General features: G+C 40.9%; 1 protein-coding gene across 4 annotated transcripts in view; it reads right to left on the reverse strand.

The window, feature by feature from the left end:
- Window positions 1-24,184, reverse strand: part of cdh23 (cadherin-related 23) — a 191,406-nt gene that overhangs the window by 44,980 nt on the left and 122,242 nt on the right. For 3 of the 4 annotated variants that reach the window (XM_028005956.1, XM_028005954.1, XM_028005957.1), the window contains exons 19-37: window positions 22,477-22,593; window positions 22,105-22,217; window positions 21,658-21,765; window positions 17,959-18,142; window positions 17,020-17,165; window positions 16,677-16,896; window positions 14,829-14,981; window positions 14,519-14,632; window positions 12,743-12,891; window positions 6,910-6,970; window positions 5,983-6,131; window positions 5,635-5,770; window positions 4,348-4,736; window positions 2,977-3,078; window positions 2,835-2,837; window positions 2,573-2,722; window positions 1,314-1,442; window positions 1,107-1,235; window positions 753-980 (exon numbers count right to left, since the gene is read on the reverse strand). In XM_028005956.1, the coding sequence (XP_027861757.1) occupies window positions 753-980; window positions 1,107-1,235; window positions 1,314-1,442; window positions 2,573-2,722; window positions 2,835-2,837; window positions 2,977-3,078; window positions 4,348-4,736; window positions 5,635-5,770; window positions 5,983-6,131; window positions 6,910-6,970; window positions 12,743-12,891; window positions 14,519-14,632; window positions 14,829-14,981; window positions 16,677-16,896; window positions 17,020-17,165; window positions 17,959-18,142; window positions 21,658-21,765; window positions 22,105-22,217; window positions 22,477-22,593 (2,780 nt within the window). Of the gene's footprint in view, window positions 1-752; window positions 981-1,106; window positions 1,236-1,313; window positions 1,443-2,572; window positions 2,723-2,834; window positions 2,887-2,976; window positions 3,079-4,347; window positions 4,737-5,634; window positions 5,771-5,982; window positions 6,132-6,909; window positions 6,971-12,742; window positions 12,892-14,518; window positions 14,633-14,828; window positions 14,982-16,676; window positions 16,897-17,019; window positions 17,166-17,958; window positions 18,143-21,657; window positions 21,766-22,104; window positions 22,218-22,476; window positions 22,594-24,184 lie in introns of those variants that run through there. The other variant, XM_028005958.1, reaches the window with a different exon arrangement.

Consider the following 24,184-nt stretch of genomic DNA (forward strand, 5'->3'; position numbering starts at 1 on the left):
GACTGATAATGTATATTGTGAAAATCGGTTATCTGAAGATAATGAAACAAACTTAATACTCAAAGTATGAAGAATCATATAATATCTGAAGTGTTTAATTACAGATGAAACACTTCAGATATTAAGTATGGCTCAACACTTTCTTCAGATTATGGTTTCAGTTTTATTAAATCATTATGCATCATTTCAAGCTCAAGATCATATAAAGGTGTTCTTTGTTTATTCTGGCTGAAATTTGCCAACCTCAGTTAAGTTCAGCTTCATGCTGCTTCTCCACAACAAGAATGTCAGTTTTTCCACAATAATCATCAAAGTTTTTCCTTACCTCCATTGAAAACTGAAAAAAACAAAAAAAAATCACCTGCATTGCAGAGCATGGAGCCAAAAAATAAAAATGAATTTCCTACCTGAAGAGAAGCTTGTGCGCCATGCATACATCTATTCATTCACACATTCATTCAAAGATCAGCATGAAATCAACAATATGATGATTGATTGTCTGAATATAAAATGTGCTGTTTCAAAAAATGACTTCATTGGTTGTTGCTTCATCAGTCAAATGTATCAGGAATATGAGGAAGACAATGCTACTCTATATAAGGTACAAATAAGGAGAACATAGGAATAACACACTTGTTGCTTACAGGAAATGACAGAGTACATAATAGAAACTTTTATTTCAACTACAAAGAGAAACTTCAAAATAAAAGTAAGAAACATTTAGGTTCAGCGTTCCCGTATCTGAATCTTACCGACAGCGGCGGCATGCCGTCGTCCTCCACAGTGACGTTGAGGCGATACTCCTGCTGTCGCTCTCGGTCCGGTGGGGCCGGCCGGGTCACCATCTCTCCGGTCATGCGGTCCATGCGGAAGGTCAGGTCCTGGTTTCCAGCCGTGATGTAATAAAACAGCATGGCATTCGGACCGATGTCCCTGTCTGTAGCAATCACTCGCAGGACTGAGGTGCCTCCTCCCACGTTCTGCAAAACACAAAATGATCAAACTTCACAGCAAACCTGGGCCTGAATCTCTAAACCTAAATCTTTTTGTAACAATGATTGAAAAGTAAACTTAGACTGGCTTCCAGGGATAGACCTCATCCTCACCTCGTTCACGCTGACGTTGTATCCCCGCTGGCTTTCAATGACAGGAGCATTGTCATTGACGTCCAGGATGTTGACGGTCAGTGAGTGGTCTGTGTATCTGGTCGGTGAACCATTATCAGTGGCACGGACCTGCAAAACAATGAATATTAAAAATGTAGATCAATAAAGGTTGAAACATGTCATAACTACACAGCGCGGCTGCCTGACCTTCAGTAGGTAGCGATCTACGGACTCCCGGTCCAGAGCAGCGTTGACGTAAACCTCTCCATAGCTGTTATTCACCGTTTTGATCTTGAACACATCCTCCATGTTTCCAGCCACCAGGGTGAAATTCACCTGAGAGAAGATCATTGGTGACAAATCAAAGCCAATAAAAAATAACCTGAGTTTGTTCTAAAACTCTAGTGTCCATGTTGCAAGTTGCTCCAAACATACAAAAATACTGCAGTGTGTTTAATTGTTGGTGACAAAAGTTCCTCCTATGTTGGGTTATTTTCCCTCACATCTGTCCTTAATGCCACACCTGGTTTCTATTCAATATCAGGATATACAAATCCATCCAAAGGCTGAATTGTTATAGTAAATACATTAAAATGGCATCTTTCTATTGTTTCTGATGATTTCCATGGTGCTGTAAATAGGACTGTGGAAATTACTTTTAATAAAGAAATGTCATCTACTGAAAGCTTTGTCTACAGTACAGTATATAAACTCAGTACTCTGTCAGGCTCCTTTTGCATGAATTGCTGCAGTAATGCAGAGTGACATGGAGGAGAGTGAGCTGCGTCTCTGCTGAAGTTTTATGGAATCCCAGGTTGTTTTAATGAGAGATGCAAATGTTTTCTGGTGTCAATCATTTTCATCTTCTTCCCAACAGTTTCTCTGTGTGATTTGGATCAGGGCATTTTCATGACTAACCAAGCCCAGAAACACCATTGAAACACTTTTGGTTCTGCTGGCAGTGTGGGCTGGTGAAACGTCCTGCTGGGAAATGAACTCTGCATCTCCATAAAGCTGTCCAGCAGAGGGAAGCAGGATGTGTTCTATAATTTCCTGCTAGACGGCTGCGCTGGTGTTGGATTTGATAAAACCCAGCGGACCAGACCAGCAGATGACATGCCTCCCAAAACCATCCCTGACTGTAGAAACTTTGAACCGGACCTGAAGCAACCAGGATTCTGTGCCTCTCCAATCTTCCTCCAGACTCTTACACCTTGATTTCAAAATGAAATGCAACGACCTTTAACCTCCATGTGGTGCCATCTTCTCCATTATTGCAAAAGTGATCTTTGGTTTACTTAAAATGTTTTTAAAGTTAGAAAAAAAATAGATGTACAAGTGGAGATAGAAATCTTTGCTTTGCTACTTTGCATATTTAGTTTATTCATAGTGCATCAGAAATGTCTGGCAGTTTCAAATTCAGAATCACTGGTGTGACTAGTAGAAGTGCTAAAGTAAAGCCTCACCAGTCCATTTAAGCCGGCATCACTGTCCTTTGCCAGCACCACTGCCACTCTTTTCCCCATGGCCGTGTTTTCTGGGATGCTCACAGACGTATCAGACGTTATGTCAAACACAGGACTGTTGTCATTTTCATCCAGAATGGTGATGGAAACCTGGGAAGCAGCAAAATTATCTGTAACTTCCATCACAGGCTGAAGATTGGTACTTACCTTTAAAATGAATGGAACAAAAACAAACAGGCTTTTTGCTCTAACAGAACCTTACCTTCTACAGATCCACAGAGGGATGCATTTGATAAAAGAAGAATGCCATTATTCTACAACAGATCAGACACAATACATTTAAAATGACAATGAAGCTGAATGTTAGGATGAAAACTACAAAACTCCAAAGTGAAGCGACATACCACAGTGGAGTCCTTCTTAGGTCCTCCGTTGTCAGCTACCACAGTCAGAGTGTACAAATCTCCCTTTTCTCTGTCCAGCAGGCCTGTTACCGTGATGCGGCCCTGGAACGCCACAAACAAAAGGTGAAGAGTCACAAAACACAGAAAAACGAAGAGCTATCAGGGAAATCCACAGACAAAAGGAACGGAAGAACTTCAAAGCATTGAGCTCTTTTATCAGATTTCATTCATCCAGAAACAAGACGGCAGAAAATGATGATGAGACATTACAGAGGCAGTCTATTCACACTGCTTACGGTTCTTCAGGTTTTGTTATTTCACAACCACAGATGATGTATTTCACTGGAGTTTGTCCAAGAAAAACACAGAGTAAAGCACAACTGTGAAGTGGAAGAAAACATAAAGCTTGTGGATTTTTACAAATGTGGAATTCTTCATTATTCATCCAACAGACTGATAGTTTCTCAAACCCCCTTTTGTTGTAGTTACAGTCACAAATTTCCACCAGATTTATATCTAGAGACTCTAGTGAACTTTCAAAATAAAAATCCAAACATAATTTAATCAGATATTGATATTATCTATGGCTTAATAAACAAGATGTAGAGGTTGTATAGTAGCATGAACAACACATCTGAGAAAAATGGAGGCTTGGTCATTGAAATATCAGTTTCATGCCTCTGGTAGGGCACAGAGCCACCAGTGGTTGGCAGCGTTTGTTCCATCAGAACCAATTCAGAAAATGTGTTTCCATTTGACCTTTACTGCATTAACTCTTTGTTGAAAAGGTCAAACACCACCTCATGCGAGTGTAATATTGTTTTTGAAAACTGAGGAAGTTATTTCAAATTTTTCTTTTTCCATCAACCATTTCCAATGCAACCCTTCAAAACACGCATAAAAAACATTGCAAACATTGCTAATGTTGCACATTCTGTTTCCTGAAGCTTAGTCATGTTGGATTGATTCATCATTTTATCACAGAGTTTGACTAGACCATTCCACTGCGGCTGTGCCTGGATGTTTATGTTCTTTTGCAGCTTCAAACTGAGTTTTGTCAATCTCCAAAGCATGATGCAGCCACCATCATGTTTCTCCATGAGGACGGTCTGTTCAGGGTTATGTGCTGTGTCAGTTTTCCTCCAATAACAGTAAATAGACCAAAAGTTCATTAGGTGAGACGAAGAAATGGCTTGAATATCATGAAAACTATATTATTTCTTTCCACTTCACAATTATGCACTATGTAGTGGTGGTTGTTCACATGAAATCCCTTTAGAATACAATTTTGTGACTGTAGTGTGAAAAATGTTGATATATTTATAATTAAGTGTGTAATAAGAATATGATGTGAGACTTTTCTCCGCTCACCGTGACGCTGTCTATCTTGAAGAGGGCTAGGGCTGCCGGCGACGTGTCGGGGTCAAAGCGATAAGTCAGCTGGTTCAGGTTGTCGGCAGACCGGGCCTGGACCTGAACCACCTCCGTTCCCGTGGCGATGTTTTCCCGGAGGGAAGCCTCGTAGCCGGGGGAGAAGAAGGCCACGGCCTCGTCCAACTCGTTCAGTAAGGTGACATAGACGGTGCAGAAGCCTCGGTGAAACGGCGGCGCCTGGTCGGTGGCCGACAGGTTCATGAGGTAGGATGTCTTGGTCTCGTAGTCCAGGTAGTCCACAGTGGTGACCAGACCGGTGCTGACGTCCACTTCAAACTTACGGTCTGAACCGGACACTATGGAGTAGGCAACAGCGCCGCCATCACCTGAACAGCAGGACAAAAACACAGACATTCAGAATCCAGAATCACATTATTACAAATATTTTTTTAACAGGGAGTTTTGTTTTAAAGTGTCGACTTTAAAATATTGTTGTTAGTTTATAAATCATTGAACGATTTAGTAAAATAATCCTTTAAAGATCTGCTGTTGTTGGATCAACCTTCCAGACCTGTCAGGTCTTCTGGTTCTGGTTCTGCTCTGCATCCCCAGAACCAGAACCAAACATGGAGAAGCAGCATTCAGCTTCTATGTACCACAAATCTGGAACAAACTTCTAGAAAACTGCAAAACTGCTGTAACACTGAACGACTTTAAATCAAGGCTAACACCCTCCTGGTTAGAGCTGCCATGATTCATAATAGCTGGAACATTGGTCAATATATGATACTTACATGATCATTTTGATGGGATTTGACAAAATGTAATGTTTATATCTTGTTTCTTAATTTTTTTTGGTTTTATGTTTTTTTGGTGCCTTGCTGCTGAAATTAGCAACACAAATAAACTCGACTTGATTTCAAAGTTCTCGTAACAGAGCTATGTTTGAAACTTCCTCTGACCTGATTTTACATTTATAAAAAACCTTATTAGGAAGTGTTTATTTCAGTTTCATGGCCGCTCTGATGTTTTGGAAAATGTTTGTCAGAATCACCAGATGTGCCGCTGAGACAATTTAACACCAAGGGAAGTGAAGAGAGGAAGTACAAACTGTGGAAGTAGTAAGACTTTAAATGCCAGTTACAGAAAACCCAATGGTTTTCCACACACCGGAGATAAACAAGGTAAAAAAAAAAAAAAAGAAGAAGAATTTCTGGTGGAACAGCACCAACTAGTGGCCAGGTTGATATTCCACAGGCCAGCAGAGCCTGTGGTCAGACTCACCGGTGTCGGGGTCGGTGGCTCGCACTACGATCACAGAGGTTCCGATTCCGGCGGTTTCTCTCAGGCCCAGACGGTTGTACTGCTGCTGGGTGAATACTGGCACCTCATCATTGGCATCTTCAACATATATGATCACCTGCAGGAGAACGTATTTACTACTTTACACATTAGGAAAGGCTGGGCTTGACTAGCGCTGAATTTAGCTTCAACCTTTGAGTCAGAATGTGGGAATTAAACTAGATTAACGGTGAGAACCCTGAAACACTGATAATGTTTGCGACACTTTAAGCATGAACCAGTGGTCTGCTGGGTGCAGTTCACACACGTCTTACAGCCTGAGCGTCTCACCCTGACAGAGCTCCGCATGCTGCCTTCATCGCTGTTGAAGGCCTCCACCTCCAACACGTGGGAGCTGCTGGTCTCCCGGTCCAGCGCCCGGACGCCTCTGGTCACCTGGCCGCTCTGCCTGTTTATGCTGAACTGGTTGTTGTTGTTCCCTGCAGCCACAGGCACAAACAGAAAGAGGCCATGAAGAGACAAAAGAGAAGGGAAGTGAGACAACAGATCTTTAAAATACTCCAAGTTTGAGTCAAATCTCAATTTAATTTAGTTTATTTACATTTTGAATATGAAACTGAATTTTCTGGCATTTACTCGCTTGTTTTTGTAAATGACCTTGAAACATCAGGTGGTGCTACTGTACAGAAATGAACTGAACTGAATTACAGTAACATAATCTCACAATGAAAAATGAAGACTATTCGACCTTTACTTCAGAACACATACTCAGTAAAAGAAAAGAAAAAAAAAGACAAAGAAATTTTATAACAAAACCATTACTAGTACATCTGTGCTACCCATGATTCCCTGCTGCAGACTCTCTCTTTGCCATTAGGAGAGCCCTTAGTGTTGTGCTGTAACAATTCATAAGGTTGAAGCAAAGAGGATCAAACAAGGCAAACACTAAAACTCCTGTTTGAAAGCATGCTGTGGGTGACACTGGGTTCACCGACTGGCCTTCTATTTTTAAGAAACACACTTCCTTAAACAACAAACGATCCTGGTTTTCCCCTTTGGGTGAAAGAGACCTTAAGATTCTAGAGAACAGCCACCAAGTCAGAAATAAGTTTGAATTTTGTTCTTCGTTGGAAATAATTTTGCAGAACTGCTAAACAAAACTACACTATGCTGATCCAGACTTTTCAGGTCCTGACAGTGAGACATTTAAAATGTGGTTTTCGGCATATTTAGCAGGAACTCAGCAGAGAGACTCACCAGTGATGATCCTGTACAGAACTCTGCCATTTTCTCCCTGATCTGCATCTGTGGCTTGAACCTGTGCAGAGAAACGGAAACAGCAGAAATAGTTACTTAAAATCACACAACAGTGTTTTATATTAGGTACTACATCCACATCCACTAACAGTAGCTTGAAAGTCACTCATTTGGGATTCCTAAGCCTTTCTGATATGAACGTGAAATGCTACAAAAACTTAATTTCAACTATTTTTTTTGCAAGCACTCAAATTCTGATCAATACTCAGAACAAGGCAAAGAAACAGAATGAAGATCTAATACAGAGACTTCTAGATTTACACGTTAGCAGCTGTTCTGTTCTTCAAGCAGACCCAAACTGTCACATAAAAAAAATAAAATTAAATGTTGAAAAACATGAGCAGTTGATGTAAACTTCTGACCAGCAGAGATATCAATATTACATAATTTGTATTTCTCACAGTCTAAATGTTCACTACAGAAGATAAAACTCAGAGTCCTGAACGGTTTGGGTATTTCGGAGTCTTTACAGTCCACATTGTCATTCAGTCCACATCCCCTGATACCCAGCCTCATGTTGCCACAACAACCACCGTAGCCTGGCAATGATGCCCTCCTTGTCCTCCAGTTAGATGCAGGCAGCCAGGCTGGCCTCTGCACACACAGCCCAGCTCTGCAGCACACACAGATAAATACTGCAGCATGCTGCACTGCTGCTGAATGGGCCGTGTCAGAAGATTGGCTTCTGAATCTACAGAGGTCCACGGCTGTGAGACGGACCTGATGACAGTTCAGTATCCTCCGGCTGTCACCGACTCTCTGGATGAGGCTTCAAATTTAGCAGAATGCAGAAACCTGAATATAAATTTTACAGAAGGCTTCACAAAACCAAAAATATGGACAGTAGCATCAACGTTTAGAATGTTTTTTCTAACTTTTAGTCACTATTCAATCGTTACTACATCGGTTTCGCATAAATGCGTCAAAACTTCTGATTTTAGTTGGAAACCAGTCCTTAAGGGTTTTTACAGCAGTGTCCTCCATATCGTTATTATCAAACATCTCAGCTTGTTCATGGCAAATAACATTTCAATAAATTATTTCAACTAATATTTTATAATAACAATTGAAAACAGTTTAGACTAAAAATTATAATTATAAACATTATAAACATTCTAAAAAACAAATTAGAATCAGATTTGTGATTTTCCTCCAGCTGTCTGAGACCGCCCTAACACTTCCTGGTGGACCGCCAACAGGTCAGCGGCCCCCACTTTGAGAAACACAGATTTATGTAACCATTTTTATAATCTACGGTTAAAGACTTGCCCTGCTGCGTTGTGGTGGGAAGGTTTTAATCTTTTTGTACCATGCTAGAGTTTTGCTGTTTCCCCAACATCAATTGTGGGAAATTTTATTTTGGCCAATCAGAGTAAAGTTAAATACAAATGCAGGCCACACTTTTCAGATTTTTGTTGGTAAAATAATAATACATAACATTTTAAAAACAAAACATATTGATGTTTGTGATTATAACCTCCCAAAATTAGGAGCAGTTGATGGAATCTGGGTATTTTCTCAGGTTACTGTATGAATGTATGGAGGTTTGAGCAGAAACCGGCGCTGTGAGACGTCTGCCTCTGCCTGTGTGTCCTCCTTTGCTCTCTCACTCTGCCTGTATGCAGAGGGGCCCAACTTCAGTCTCATTAGCTTTATAAAGGGACGTGGAGAGGAGAGGAGAAAGAGGAGTAGAGGGAGGAAGAGGAGGAGGAGGACGACACTGGGGGGTCAGACTGCTGAGTGATGAATAGAGTGTTACACAGCGGAGTGAACCACTCTGGCCCTACAACAGGGGCCACAGAGAGCAAGAACATGTTGCGCACGTCGTTTTAAATGTGATCTTGTGAAGCACGAAAAGAGAAATTATTCACAAAACCTTTGACTAAAATACATTGCCTTGCCTTTAGCTCCTTTCCGCTGGAACAGCAGAAAAATGGACATTTTATTGTGCTGCACACATTTTGCCCCCTTTTCTTTGCTGTCCCTGTTTTCCTCCCCAGCGCTTCCCCACTCCGTTTCTGGGAAAGCAGCACTTTAAGGCAGAAAAACAACTACTATGTGGATTCACAAAGAACAGGTTCTACCACAGTTACTGGAAGCCAGAAAGGTGCTGCACTAAAGAGATTCAGACGGAGTGAGTATGTTTTCTACCAGCCATTCATTTTATATTAATGACACTTCTTCCTAAAAGAAAGATTTTTATTATTCGACTTAACAGAACTGAACTAGGAAAGTTGAAACTAGCAAAGGGTTTGTTAAGCATCCTGCAGCCTGGACCGAGTGTGAACAGACTGAAACAGGAATGAGGCTCAGAGCTGCTGCAGTTTTCTGACATGTGGCTGAGAATGTGGACAGAGAGCAGAGAGATTTGGCTTTACAGGAAAAATAATTAGAAATATTAGAATCCACAAAGTCACAATCATTCACCCACTCACTAACACATCCACTTATTGGTTCAAGATAAAAAAAAATACAAATAAATAGAATACAAAAGAGTAAAACTAAGCCAAAAAAAGAAAAGACTGTAAAAGAAGAAAAGCTTTGTCACTATGAAGAACTTTAAAGATACGCATCAATATTTCAGACTTTTCCAAACTTCAACTTCTGAAGTCATCAAGTTATTTTTATCTTTAAAGATTATATACAGACCTTTTTAAAAAAAATTATGACAAAATTTCTGACAGAGGGCAGGATTTATTAAACCTGCAAAAAGCACAAACTGTGGGTAAGGATGGATGGGTGGATGGATGGATGGATGGATGGATGGATGGATGGATGGATGGATGGATGGATAGTTGGATGTATGGATGGATGGATCAGATTCAGATTGATGGATGGAACATCAATAATTGATAGGAAATTTTCTCCAAACATAAATATTTTCCATCCTCTTAGATCCCAGACGTGGGAATTCAAATAAATGCAATTCCAGTTTTCCAGCCTTAGCAGGAACCCTGAAACAGTTCAACTTTAATGTTGGTGAACATGTGCAGAAATGAAGGAGGTTGATCATAGCTGAGCAGTGAGATGTCAGGAATGGTCCAAAGAGAACTACAGGAGCTGCCAAGGTTCAAACCACCAGAATGTGGCGGCTGCAGTACCTGAAGGTGAGACAGAAAGTTGGTTCTCCAGTCCGGTGTGTGACTGTGTGTGTAAATGTGTGTGTGAATGCGATGTGCATGGAGGCGCTGACTAATAAACTGATGCTCTAACGAGTCATCCTGCTCCACTGGCCTTTTCACAGCTTTCCTGGCATTTGGTCTTAAAAATAATTTCACGTCCCAATGTGTTTCCCTTAAACCGATAAGCCATGCTTTGTCTCCGCTGAATTAAGGATGATGACATTTACAAATGTTACCGTGCTGAAGATGGGGGCGCGCTGAATGAGGGGGGAGGCGGAGGAAGAGTTGGTGGCTGCTTTGCATTTTACAAGGGGCGTTTTAATAAACCCAATTTGTTTTACATTGAAGAAAGCCTGTCAACCATTGACTGTTTTGTAGTCCTTGATTTAATAGCTACATAATTGCTGCAAATGCCGAACACTCGCTGCGTCTACACGTGCATGCAGTTATTTCTATGCGTTATTGTGTGTGTATGTATATTGTAGGCCCTTGGTTGTATGATTTTAATATAGAAAATAAACCCTCAAATGAACCTCCATTAGCTTCATAAGGCTTGACTGGCCAAGTCCGGAGCTGAAATGGCATTTTGATGCAGTGTAATAGCTTTCATATCCGCTTTCCACATTCTGTCTGGTAGCAACCACGAATTTCAATGTGCAACACACAAAAAAAGTTAAAATCATAAAAAAATATGGCAGAAATTTGTTGTAAGTCAATAATAAGTCAATATTTGCTCAAGGTTTTGGACTGTGTCTCTAACAGCTTTGAACGTCTAGAGGCTGAAAAGTTTGTCTGTTCTTCTTTGCAAAACAACTCAACTATGTTTAGTCACGTCACAAACTCTCATTTAAATTCATGTCCAGGCTTTGACTAGGCCTTTCTAAGGCTACATTCACGCAGCAGGCAAATAAAACTCAAATCCGGCTTTTTCCCTGCAGTCTGATCAGCCCGGTTCTGATCTTTCACCCCCAAAAACCTGATCTATAACTTCCATATGTGGAACTAATTCAGATATTTATCTTATTGCTTTCAAAGTGTCTGCAGTCTGAAGGCTCATGTCACATTTGATCCGACTTTTATGTCGTTGACTGGAGACATTTGTCATAATTCTGCACTAGAAGTAATCAGACGCATTAATTCAGGACATAATGGCTGAAAATTATAATTATGAACTTATGAAGGAAGTTTGAAGGAGCTCATTGCATCCCAATCCCACCACTGTTAGCTCTGACTCCACATCCAAACAGAATTCACTACAGACGATGAAGTCATGATCTACAAAAAGACGTTTCTAATAGTGATTAAAAAAAAACAAGGAGAAAATAAACTTGCTCATAATTTTTTTTAAACATTGATCCATACTATGTAACAATGTTTTTCTCCATCCAGGGCAGAGACAACATGAACACCACCGACCCAGACTCCAACACCACCTCCACCTCTCCTGGTGGGAACATCACTGCCTCCATCCTGTCAGCCACCACCACCACCTCTCCCTCCGTCCTGCAGCCTCCGTCTCATCCCTCAGATACGCATGACCCAGAGTTCACCATCATGGTGGTGCTGGGTCTGTCCCTGCTGCTGGCCGGCCTGGCGGCCTTCCTGGCGGTGTACAGGCGCTCGGAGACGACCTCAGAGGGCGACCTGGAGAGGAGCTGCGTCCCGGGGGAGAGACTGACCCGCAGCAGAGGCTTGTCCTCTGAGCCACAGTTAAAGACGTGGAGGAGACTGGGATCATACCGCCGCTCTTACAACCTGTCCTTCAGGCGACCGCCTTACCGCCGGCCGCACCAGCGCGACAGGATGCATGTGACCCGGCCTGTCGCCTCGGAGACGCCGCAGCCAGACCCCAACATGGAGCCCCACATCACTACGCCCTGTCTGCTCGACTACGTCACTGAAATCTGACTGACCGTCCCCGACTGATCACTGATTAGATAAAAGCAGCTTTTGAAGCTGTTGCTTGAAATTTCTTTGATGTTTTTGTTGTAAAATTCTCTAAGACGAGCGACAACGAGGCGTGATGCAGAACACCGGAAAAAAACTTTATTAGGGACTCAAACAGCCGTTGAGGAAAACTGGATGTTTTCAACACATTTCTGAGCCACACTGACCAAACTCCGTCTGATCTTGATGTAAAATAGTATAAAAATAATAATAAAATCATCTCAGATGGTTTGGCTGGAATTGATCTGCATCATTTTCCAAAACCAGGAACAGCAACACCTTCTACAACATGACTGAGAGAGAGAAATGCTTGTTCAAAATGATAATGTGTTTCTAACACAGTAATTAATCTAATGCAGCTATATTATATCAGAATAAATCCAATGGTGACACATTCAATTTTAGGCCTTCAGAGAACAATCAGGCCCACAGCATCATAGAACCTCCACTGTACACAATTAGAAACAAACTGGACTCTGTTTTTATACATGTGGTGTCTTGGCTCTGCAATAAAAGATAAATCCACTTTTAAAGTTTTTTTACCCGTCTTTACCAGAGGTATTGATCATTTTAGAAAGAACTAGAAAAACAGAAGCAAATTCAAATTGGCCAAAATACCAGATCTTCATAAATGACTCAGTAAATGTGACACAAACTGAGCCTTGAATTTGTTAAAGTGCTGTTAGCGTCCAGGCACGCCCCACCTGAAGGATGCTGGTTCCGATGGGCACGGTTTCCAGAATGCTGGTCTCATAGCTGTTTTGGAGGAAGATGGGCCGGTTGTCGTTGACGTCCTGAACCTCCACAGACACGGTGGCCGTTCCCGTCCTTCGGCTGTCTGCCGGACCGTTGTCTGAATGACAAAAACACCAAAAACATTCAGAAAACGTTCACTATATATCAACACACCCTAAACTGCTGCAGTGTTTAGATCCAGTTTCATTATTATTGTTAAATCTAATCAAATAAACCTTGAGAAAAGCACATTAAATCACTCGCCGCCTCTACTGCTGCTAATTGCTACTATTGTCTCTTTCATTCACAGATCCATGCAGAAAATCTTCTAACATATTTTGCCATTTCAAAACCATTTTAGAATTTTTCATAATGGAATGAATTATGACTGAAAATCAGAGCAGCTGTAACTCTCTTGTCTTGCATTATTTCACATCGTCTCTGCTGGACTCTCCGGTGCCTCCAGCAGGTAAGCTGCCCTGATTCAATGCTCCTGACAAAAAGGAAAACCTCAGAGATGTTTTTCAAACAGGAACAAAAGCTGTTGGGCAAGAGTCTGAAATCACCACAAGCAGCGGTTTCCCATCATATGTTCAGAAACAAGAAACACAGAAAAAGGAACTTTTATTTATAAGAGAAAACTCACTGCTGAAAACAACCTGACAAACATTTACAGTACCATGCAAAAGTAGTCATCAACTATTATCCACATAATCAACTCAAACTTTAAAATATTCTAGAGCATAAATGTGAATGAGAAGAAATGAAGAATGGGTTTGACATCATGCCTCTGGAGGAGCTGCAGATGTCCACAGCTCAGCTCTTAGTCTGTTCCAAATATCTGGGCTCTGTGTCTGAGCTGCATTTCGCCCCGGTGGCGGCAGCATCATGTCTCCTTTCAGCAGCAGTGATGACGTCAGTTTGATTTGAAAAGAGCTAAATAAAGATCAAACTGAATCTCCAAGCAGAGCTGCATGGAATGGTTACATCAAAATAACTGTGTCAGAATGGCCTAGTTAAAGTCTGGACACGGATGTCATTTGTCATCTGATTTTGTGCGACCCTCTGGCCCCAATTCAGGAATAAATTAGGACAAAACTGAGATTTTCAAATTAACATCTACTTACAAAAATGTCAGATGAAACTCAAAGTTATAATATTTTCCAAATTTTCTGCTGTCCTTCTGTTGTCATGGTAACTAGGACCACATCTCCTCACTGGCATCCTCTAAAGTAAACCTTGGTTCACCCAAATCTGTAAGCTGCTGCATTAAAACTTTTTGTCTACAGCAAGTGTTTTCAAATAAAAACCTGACCTACATTCTGTCCTGACCTACATTCTGTTTTCACTGATAATAAACAAAATATTTTTCTGTTTAATAATAAGCAGACTGAATGCCTTTTACTTAACAAGGAAAATGTGCAAAAAATATTTGAAGTTCCTACAAAAAATATTTTATTGGTTTAATTAAAATAGTTCATGTTCAGTTTATTGTTTCATAGGTAAAAAATGCAACATTTTGGTGATTTTGGCTCACATGACAAATATATCTATAAAAGAGTCAGTGGGGCTGAATCTAAACACAAGCCACACTTTTCAGATTTTTTACTTTCAAATCATCATTTTCTTTCCATTTCAAAACAATGTGATGCTTTCTGCTGGTCTAAACAAAACAGTTGAAGACATGGAGACTTTTGCAAACAGAACATTTATTTCAGACGGAAGGATGTAAACTTTTGACCCACCTATCGCCTCGATGACCAGAGTGTAAGCCGCCTGAGTCTCTCTGTCCAAGCCCACCACAGTCCTCACAATGCCGTCTCGGAAACCGACGCTGAATTTACCGTCTTGATTCCCTCCTGCAAAAAAACCAAAACAGAATTCCAGACTAAATACAGCAACAAAACCACCGCATTTATTTAGAAGAGATCAACAAACTTCCACAGACATGGATGAATGGAAGTACTGAAGCTTCACGCTACAATGCATTAGTTCATAGAAATGCACAACATGTAACCCGCAAACACAAAACATGTAACCGCTGTGACCTCTGACCTGTGATGAAGTAGCTAAGCTCTGCGTTGAGACCAGCGTCTTTGTCAAAGCAGACGAGTCGAGCAACAACGTAGTCTCTGGGGACGTTCTCCATCAGGGAGACATTGTATAGTCTGGGGCTGAAGGTGGGCGTCTCATCATTTACATCCAGAACTGACCAACACACACCAACACACACAGACAGAGACACACCAGCACACAGATAGATGTACATGAGGACAAGTAATGCAGCAGAGTACAGTAGCTAAAGTAGCTAATGTTAACTGGGTTCACTGGAAATGAGTTTGTCTGTTTAAAGTAAACCTAGTTTTAAATAGAATAAAACTCCTTTGTCATTTATAACCTCCTAACTGTCATGGTGACACCGGTGTCTTTGACATTTAAACATTTTGGAGGCGACAGTTGAAGCTTAAGAGGGAAAATTAACAGCTTAGTAGGTGCAGAAAAGCAGGAGTTTTGGTAGTTTGTTAATGCCAAGGTGGAAAGAGATGAAAGATCTTAAAGAAGCAAATGTTGCTGCGCATCAATCTGGCAAGGGTGGTAAGGTGCAGCCTCCCTATTTCATATCTAAGCATGGTGATTTTTGTTCTTTATTTTAAACAGTAACACATCATTTTATCTGTAGTCAAATATTTTTAAATGTAAAGATAAATTGTCAGAGAATCTTTATATATCCCAATGAATTATTCAATAATATAAACTGAAAGGCTTGCATTACACTCATCTCATTTATGTTGTTTCTGATCCTCTGTCAGATTATAGTCCCTGAGAAAACCCAAGTTACTCTAAATGACCTGGTAGTTGTAAATATTTACAAGAAAATCACATTTTCCTGCAGCAGAACCTCGAAAATTTATTCAGTTTGTCAAATCAGACTCCAAACATCATAAAATCCTCAGCTGGTCAGTCCAGAGTCCTGATTTATACCCAACAGAAAGCTGAGTATGAAAAGACCAAAACTGAATAAGTACAAAATAGCAAAGGGCTGAAATGACTTTAACTTGTTATGTCAAAATAGAAAGTGCATCTTTTTAAGAGGGGACATTTCTTTATCACTAATGAACATTTAAAACAGCTGAAAGTTCTCCAAGTAGTGGGAACTCTGGAAAATGTACCCAAGACCAGACCACGCAAAGTTCAGTGAAACTGCAAAAAAAAAAAAGAAACTCCACACACACACAGGCCTCAGTTAGGCTCAAATTCTGGACAACGCAATATAATAATATAATAATGGTTTCTTATAAGAGTTGGAAGCAAAAACATAAACGTTCAGCACTACATAGTTTTCTATTTTTGCTCCTAAAGGAACCACAATACGTTTAAAATGATGTTCATTAAAGATGGGACCGAGATAGAGAAGTTTATCAGTCAAATGTGAAACCACGAGTCTGCGGCCGAAGTTTGGCTGAAACTGGATCACACAAATAACCAGCTTATGCTGCATAAAGAAAAATGATGTAAAAATTCTGCACAATGATATGAAAGACTGAAAAAATCATACAGAAAGCATTAAATATCTGATGGGATGTTTTTAGTTTTTCACACAAACTGTCTCTGTTTTTGCTTCATCTAGCATCTGGATTACAGTTGTGAGTTTTTGTATATTTGAGACTAAACCTGTAAAAGACAAAACAATTCTTATTATGTGAATGAAGCTGTACTGCATTTTCATTTCCCTTCATCTCATCTGCATTTATAAAACCCACCAGGAGGTGGCAGCATATTCCTCAGTAGCTTCCCGAGATGCATGAAGCTCACATCTGCCATAATTAATTAAGTCAGCACAATAAAAACGGTTCAGTCAGCAGGTTTGGAAGTTTCTCAAGCAGAGAGCCAATCAAAAGTCACCTGAAACAGTGAGCGTTGAAGTGGAGGTCCGAGGAAACTCCCCGGCGTCGTGTGCGATGATCCTCAGCTGATACTGGCCGATCTGTTCCCGGTCCAGCACCGCCGTGGAGGTGAGAACGCCGGTGGAGGTGTTGAGGTAGAAGTCAAGGCGGGGCACACATAACTGCAGCGCCATCGTAATGCGGCCATTCGCATCCTTATCTGGGTCCACTACCTGCACCTATAGCAGGAAAAAAATTATATTACTTTCATAAACTTCAGATAGACAAGCTATAAAGATATAAAAACCATCCATATATTTGTGCATTATGCCTTTATACATGAAAACTTAAATTAGTTTTACCCTAAAAAACGAGTTTCCAATGGGAAGTCCCTCTGGCACTTCTGCAACAGACGGCAGGTTGAGGAAGGTCGGGTCGTTATCGTTCAGATCCAGCAGGTTGACAGACACCGTGGTGCTGGCCGACGTACGCAGTGGAGGTGTGCCACCTGCAGAGGGCGCCAGAAGGGCACATAAGGACAAAACACACATACACACACACACATTACAACATAAGAGTTCATGTCCTGGTCCGTAGAGTCCACCGACAGAACAGCATGGAGGATGAATTACAGCAGTGTGTTTCCAGGTTGCTTTGATAAGTTAGACCAGTGGTGTCCAAACGTTTTACCACAAAGGTAAAAAACTAAATCTTTATATAGATACATTTTTTTTGTATTTTTATCTTCTCAATTTGAACTTAAACACAACATATTTCTGTAAAAAAGTGATTTGTGGAATCAAAAACGTATTTCACAAATGTTTTATTATAAGGTACACATAATTTCAAATATTTATTGATTTTATTTTGTTTTTGTGCTATAAAACGTTTTTCAGACTTTTCTCAGCAACAGGAATGGGATAATGGACACTCTTCTAAAGCTTTTGCTGTATTAGTCAATGGAAAAGTTTACTTTCAAGTTTATGGTTTTATTTACTGACATATTAAGATGGATACAGAAACCTGGCTAATAAATGAGAAATCAGTTTTGATGTACCTAATATGTTTTCATTCAGACTTTATTTGTCAGTGAAAATGTTACCCTAAAAGATAAAGTTTGCTAGAAAGAAAGATTTACTCCATTCCAGAATTCTCAGGGGCCGCACAAAATGATTTGGAGGACCAGAAATGGCCCTCCAAATGGGCTGCAATTTGGAACCCCCTGAGTTAGGCACATTTATAGAGCAGAAGGTACAAATGTACAAACTGCAAACATACAGAGATGTAAGGAAAGTACTCACGGTCGGCAGCAGACACAATGATGGTCCTCATCAGCTCCGTGTCTCTGGTGCTTTCCCGGTCCAGAGTGACGCCGCTGGTCCGGATCTTCCCGGTTCTGCTGTCGATGGTGTAGAAGGGGTTTGCAGGACTGATGCTGTACACCACTGTCCCGTTTTCTCCATTATCTGGGTCCACTGCCAACACCTTTAGTGTGGGGAAAGAGCAAAAGGTAGATGAAGCTTTTTGAACAGGAATGATTTATGACAAGAAAATGGAAGGAGAGGAAAAAGAGGAAACAAAGCAAAGAGACCACAGGAGTAAGAGAAACTGAAAGAGTATTGATAAAACAGCATCCAGTCTGCTGTGCATCTTCACATAAAGCCTCATTACCAACCAGACCTTCACATTTTGTCCCATTTCAGCCACAAACTTCCTGTATGCCACTAATACAATTCAGCAAAGTGCTGAATACTTGTGAAGCAGAAGGAAAATGGACTTGAATGGTTTTCAAACTTTTTTAGAAATAAGAAACTGAAGGCTTTAGCTTGTTGCCCACTGAGTCAACACCTTTAAGTCCAGTTACAGTCAGAAGTTTGATTGGGAACCAAAACTGCAACATTTGTTCCATTTTCAGTTGGTGTTCTTTTTCACACTGCACCGTGTCAAACAAACCAAATCCTTTGAAAACTGTTGCCCTCCTTACCTGTGGGGGCGCTGCACCAAGAACAACTGAACTAAATGACATGAAAACCTCTGAAGAAGACACTGAGCACATTTTTTTTTTTAATGGAGTGGCGTCAGATTTTAGCATTTGGAGAATTTCTCTTTTGTCTTTGGCTGAAGACCACGAACTAGCTAGCGCTAGACACACTTGTTTCTTTTGGTTGCACTTACCCAGAATGCCATGGATAATACAACCTTACTGAGCAGCTTTTAGAGACCACTCCAAAAACTCTTTCTGCATTTGGAGCCGTCTCCAGTCTCCGTAGGAGCTCAAACCGCAGCAGAGGTCACTTCACCCAGGCTGAGTTTAGGTCCTAACCAAAAATTGCGAACTCTGGTCTTCTTAGCCTTTAAGACAAGGGACTCAAACTCCAGTCCTCGAGGGCCGCAGTCCTGCAACTTTTAGATGTGCCTATGCTGCACCACAACTGAATAGAATAATTAGGTCATTAGCAAGGCTCTGGAGACCTGATCTACACAAGGAGGAGGTAATTAAGCCATTTAATTCCAGCGCTTTGTACCTGTGGCGCATCTAAAAACTGTAGGTCTGGGGCCCTCGAGGACTGGAGTTTGAGACCCTTGCTTTAAGAGGACCAGAGGTCACAATTTTTGGTCTGCTTCAGAGTTCAACTGCGCATTCACACCTCCCCAAACTAACCGAACTTTCCAGACGAACTACTTTCCAAACATTTCAGATGTCTCATCTCAATTGTACATGATTAAGTTGAGGTACAACACACAATCCCACAAAATGCATGGATGTCTGTGGTTGTGATATGAAAGTTCATTTCCTAGGCACTGCAACTTCCAGATGCTGTAACTCATCCAGCTAAAAGTGGCTGCAGTTTTTTTCTGACATGCGATTGTGATGGATGATCCGAGTGAAGAGCCTGAAGCCGAGTTAAAACACTGGCTGATTTTTAAAGAGCCGATCAATTATTCAGAGTGCTGACTAAAATTGCTGGAAAATGGTTAATTGGTCATTAGAGGAACAAAGGCTTTTGTGAGCGTTTAATTATTAAGACGACATGTTAGGCTGGCATCTCTGAGACTCATTGATTAGCAAATACAAGGAAGGTGAAAAAAATAGTGGAGAAATGTCTGGATGAGGCGCGTTCAAGTAATCGATACCTGTCTGAGCAAAAACATTCAGAGATTGTGAGCAAATTTACATTTGACCGGCTGATCAAAGCTGGTTCTGGTGGGAGAAGGAAGGAGAACGGGTTTAGTAGTAGATGTTGGAGCTGAATGTAAGAGGCTACAGGCTGATAGTGGGGAGAGGAGAGATTTGAGTGGGTTGATCCTTGGACTGGGCACAGCCACCAAATTCATCGGCTCACTGGACACCTCCACAAGGAATCAGCAGGTGGCTTCCAGTCGCCATAGAAACACTGGATGGACCTGGGCTACACTGGGGCCAATTACTGAACTGTGAGCCTGGATGGTCAAATTCATTGAAAAGTGTACAGAGGGGCAATAGTGTCTGTCCACTGAGGGCAGACATTCACATAGAGTATGCATTGCATCGCTGGATGCACCGTGAATGAAGTCAACTGAGGAACAGATCCAACAAAGTGGAAAAAGTAGCAGCGTTTTGGCAGAGAGGAGTCCGTCGCCTTCATTTGATTTTCCACAACTCTTCTTCGTTTCACACTCTGCTCCGCAAGACGGCTCCTCGCCTCCTCTTCTGCCTGGAAGCTGAATTGTTTGTTATGTATATAACTACAGGCTACACTTTAATTAGCAATCAGACTCCTTTAATTACACTCAGTGACGCCTCCTTAATTAATGGACAATCAGGACTTAATTACAAACAACACACTGCCAAAGACACCAACAAGACAGGGAGAGAGTTTGGGGTAATAGCGGAGTTCACTCGACCTAAACTGCTCCGGATATTAGTCTATCAGTACGGGAAGCCGACGCCTCCCTCCTTCCTCAATTACAGTAAAACTTAAGCTGAATAAGAGGAATATATTTTTCTTTTCTAATAAGCAGTCTTAAGTATTTGATCTCATTGTTGTTTTTTCATGTGCAATCCATAGTTGAAAACTTTTAAGATGTTATATAGTGGAGTCCGGATGTTCTGGGGCAGTTATGTTAAAGATTTAGGAAGTCCAGATATACAGCTCTTTTTAAAGAAATGTTTTTATACTGAAGTCTTCCTCCATTTCTGGAAAAGAAATTGATTTTACTGACCTTAAACAATAAAAATGTACATAGTTAGTGCTGTGCTTCAGCTGAAGTAACTCCAGTAAGATGCTTGTTGTAGCCGTCTGCCATATAGGAATGTTACAGGAAAGTACTGTCGTCTTTAGAGGCCTATCTGATTCTTGTATTTCTAGAATTGCACCGCTAATGGTGGCAACATGTAGGAGTAACTCTGCTATGTTGGTTCAGACTGGTTCGCTTTGATTGAGCTGTTGCATGTTTGGATGATTATTTCCTCTGATGCTGGTTCTGGATGCTGTGAAGCTGGAAAGAGTTTTGCTCTTACTTTTCTACTTTCAGACAGCTGCTGTAACTGTGACAAGATATTTCTTTTACAGAGACCAAAATTACTTTTCTCCTCAGGGTGTCTGGACTCAGTCTTATAGAAATGGTGAGGAGATGCTTCAGCTGGGGGAAGCTTGAAGCAGAGCTCCTCTTAATGCTTTTCTAGACCTATGCCATGGGGAGGGGACCAAGAGAAAAAACCTAGAACTCACTAAAAGAACTCTAAATTCTTTCTTGGGATCCTCCAGAAGGAGCTGGAGTGTTGCTTGGCACAGGAATGTTTGTGATTTTCTTTCCCTGTTGCTTCAATGACCCGATCTCAGGGAAGTGGAAGACATTACGGATGAATGAAGGTTAGGCGTATGAATCATTGTTGTCTTTGACTTACTAGTAACTAATTATAGAACATGAGGACAAAATAAAATAATTTTTTTGTTGTTGTTTACCACTATTGCTATGAATACCTGGGTGGTACAGTAAGGTTGGTAGGATGGACTCACAGAGATAACATCGGTGTTGATTGGACTCATCTCCACAACGTTGGCTTCATACGGCTCGTCTCGCCACGTTGGGGCGTTATCATTGATGTCAAGGATGGTGATGTTCACCTAAATCAGGGTGGAAAGGAGATTGCATAATCTTCTTCATATAGTACTGATGTAATGAAAGATCATGATATCCAACACAAATTTAAAAACACAGGACTCAAGTGAAAATCTTACATCAACTCATCAGGGGCATGAATGTTATATCAGATTTGAGTTTTCCATCATTTATACTAGTTAAAAGTTTGACTCAAATGTTTGAAAATTTGGCAGAGTTTTATCATGGCATAGGCTGCCCTTTGACCAAAAGGCAAAAATAAGTAAACCAATGAGATACTGAAACAAAAACAAGACTTTGCTAAGACAATTTGTTCATTTAGAAGATGACTGTAAGGTTGTTACAGTGGCAATGCCTGTCTTCTGCTGAGGCCCGACTCCTCCGTCCACAGCTCTCACTATCAGGATGTACTCTGACTTCTGCTCACGGTCCAGCAGGGCTGTGGTTGTGATCTCTCCTGAAACAGAAAAAAAGCAGCAGAAAACACTCATACCACCAACATCGCAGGAATTGAACATTTCAGGATAAACCGAGAAGTAATAAAAAGTGGAAACATTCACAGATGAGTGATCAGGGCATCACAAAGCAGAACGCCAACAAAGTAAACGTCTCGAGTAAAAGCTGATCTAAACAGACTTGGGCAGGTAGAAAGTCCACCTATTAGTTAGCATGAGGTGACAGAAGCAAACTGTATTAAAATGCACACACCAACATACCTGAGCGTGAGTTAAGACGAAACTGAGAGGAACCTTCCAGGGAGTAGATGAGGGAGGCCTGGCCAAACTCCCGCGAGGCATCCAAATCAGTTGCATTTACAACCAGTACTGTTGCCCCTTTGTAAAATGAGTAATGTGGAAGAGAGAGACACAAAGAAAGTTACAACTCATTGTATGAGAAGAGATGTTGTCGAGTGCAGTTAAAAGAGGAAACAATCAGAGAAAGACAAGCTGCAGAGACAGTTTGCAACAGCGTTGTTAGAGCTAATTTCTTCACTGCTCCCATCCACAGTGACACTGATGGCATGGGAGTGAGTGGGTTTGTGGATTAGTGGATTATTAGACTGTTATTTGGCACAGAGCTGATCAATAGCTAGGCTGGTAAGGGGATGAGATGCTTGCCAGAGCCACAGGGCAAGCCCTAAGCTCCGTCTAGTAGAGCCAGCCTTAGGGCTCCACCTCAGGGCCGAATACTGCTCTAAACCTCAGCGTTCCTTCAAACCGTTCAAAGAAGTGCTCCACTAAATAGTGTGCAAAACATAAAGCATGGTCAGCGTCTGCTGCAGCTAAAAGAGAGAGAAAGGGGCGGTCAAATATCCCATTTTCCTCTTGCAACTGGAAACTAATCTATTGTCTGGGAAGAAAAGAGGCTTCACATGCATGAGAATGAGCGCAGCAGCTAGCGATTTCCCTTGAGGAGCCAATATCCCACATTCTGAGAGAGTATTTCCAAACAGTATTGAAACAAAACACAGACGGCACAGGTTAGAGAATACAGATGTATTAAAACATGACACACCTGAAGCTGCAGAAAAAATATCCAAAACAACACAAAGCTCTTGGTTGAATATGCAAATACACTTAACAGAGTGCTTGAGAGTTGTGTTTGTTGTGCAACCCGCAAATCTAATTGGAGAGATTTGCATTTACTGCAGTAAGAAACTGAGCTGATTTCAAGTTAACAGGCAGTTTAAAAACAGGCATTCTTTGAATAAAAAGCACGTTTAATTTAATTTTCCCAGTTCACCAACTTCTGGATAACACTGATCCACACACATCTGCCTTACAGGTAGAGTTAAGCTTCTAAATATTGTTTTACATCTCAGGTGAATTCATTACTGCCACATGTGAAGGACAAATTACGAGCTCTACAGAATAAGTTTCTGCAAGCCAACTTTAACTACAACAGTCCTGGTACAGCAAACGGAAAGCCAACTCATCTACATCTAATATGACTGCTTAACTTAAAACATATACTGTATATCTTTTAATTGATTCTGTCATCAATACAAATTTATTAGAACAGAAAGCTTTATCTTATTGTATCAGATACATTGGGCACCAGGTATTAGGGTAGGATAGATATCGCAACCACGCATGAAAAGTTAACATTTGCTCATAACAGCCAATTGCAATAGTTGCAACATAAAGTATCACATAATATGCTTTAATACGCTTGGAGGAAACCATTTTAGTGCTACCACACAAGCTAACATCGATGGTCTTCCTCATTTCGGCTCATGGTGGTTCAACTAATGAGACCAGCTGTAGTGAGACAGTGTTAAAAACTTATTAAAAAAAAGTTTGTGGGTGTAATTAAAAGACTGCAAAATAAATAAACTGAAAGGGTTTCTATACTTTAGCAAACCACTGTGAAAACAAAATCCCCTGTGAACCCTTTACATTTTGAATGGCATTTTTGTACTAA

The sequence above is a fragment of the Xiphophorus couchianus genome, chromosome 22, assembly GCF_001444195.1.
Source record: "Xiphophorus couchianus chromosome 22, X_couchianus-1.0, whole genome shotgun sequence".
In the NCBI taxonomy this organism is placed as follows: domain Eukaryota; kingdom Metazoa; phylum Chordata; class Actinopteri; order Cyprinodontiformes; family Poeciliidae; genus Xiphophorus; species Xiphophorus couchianus.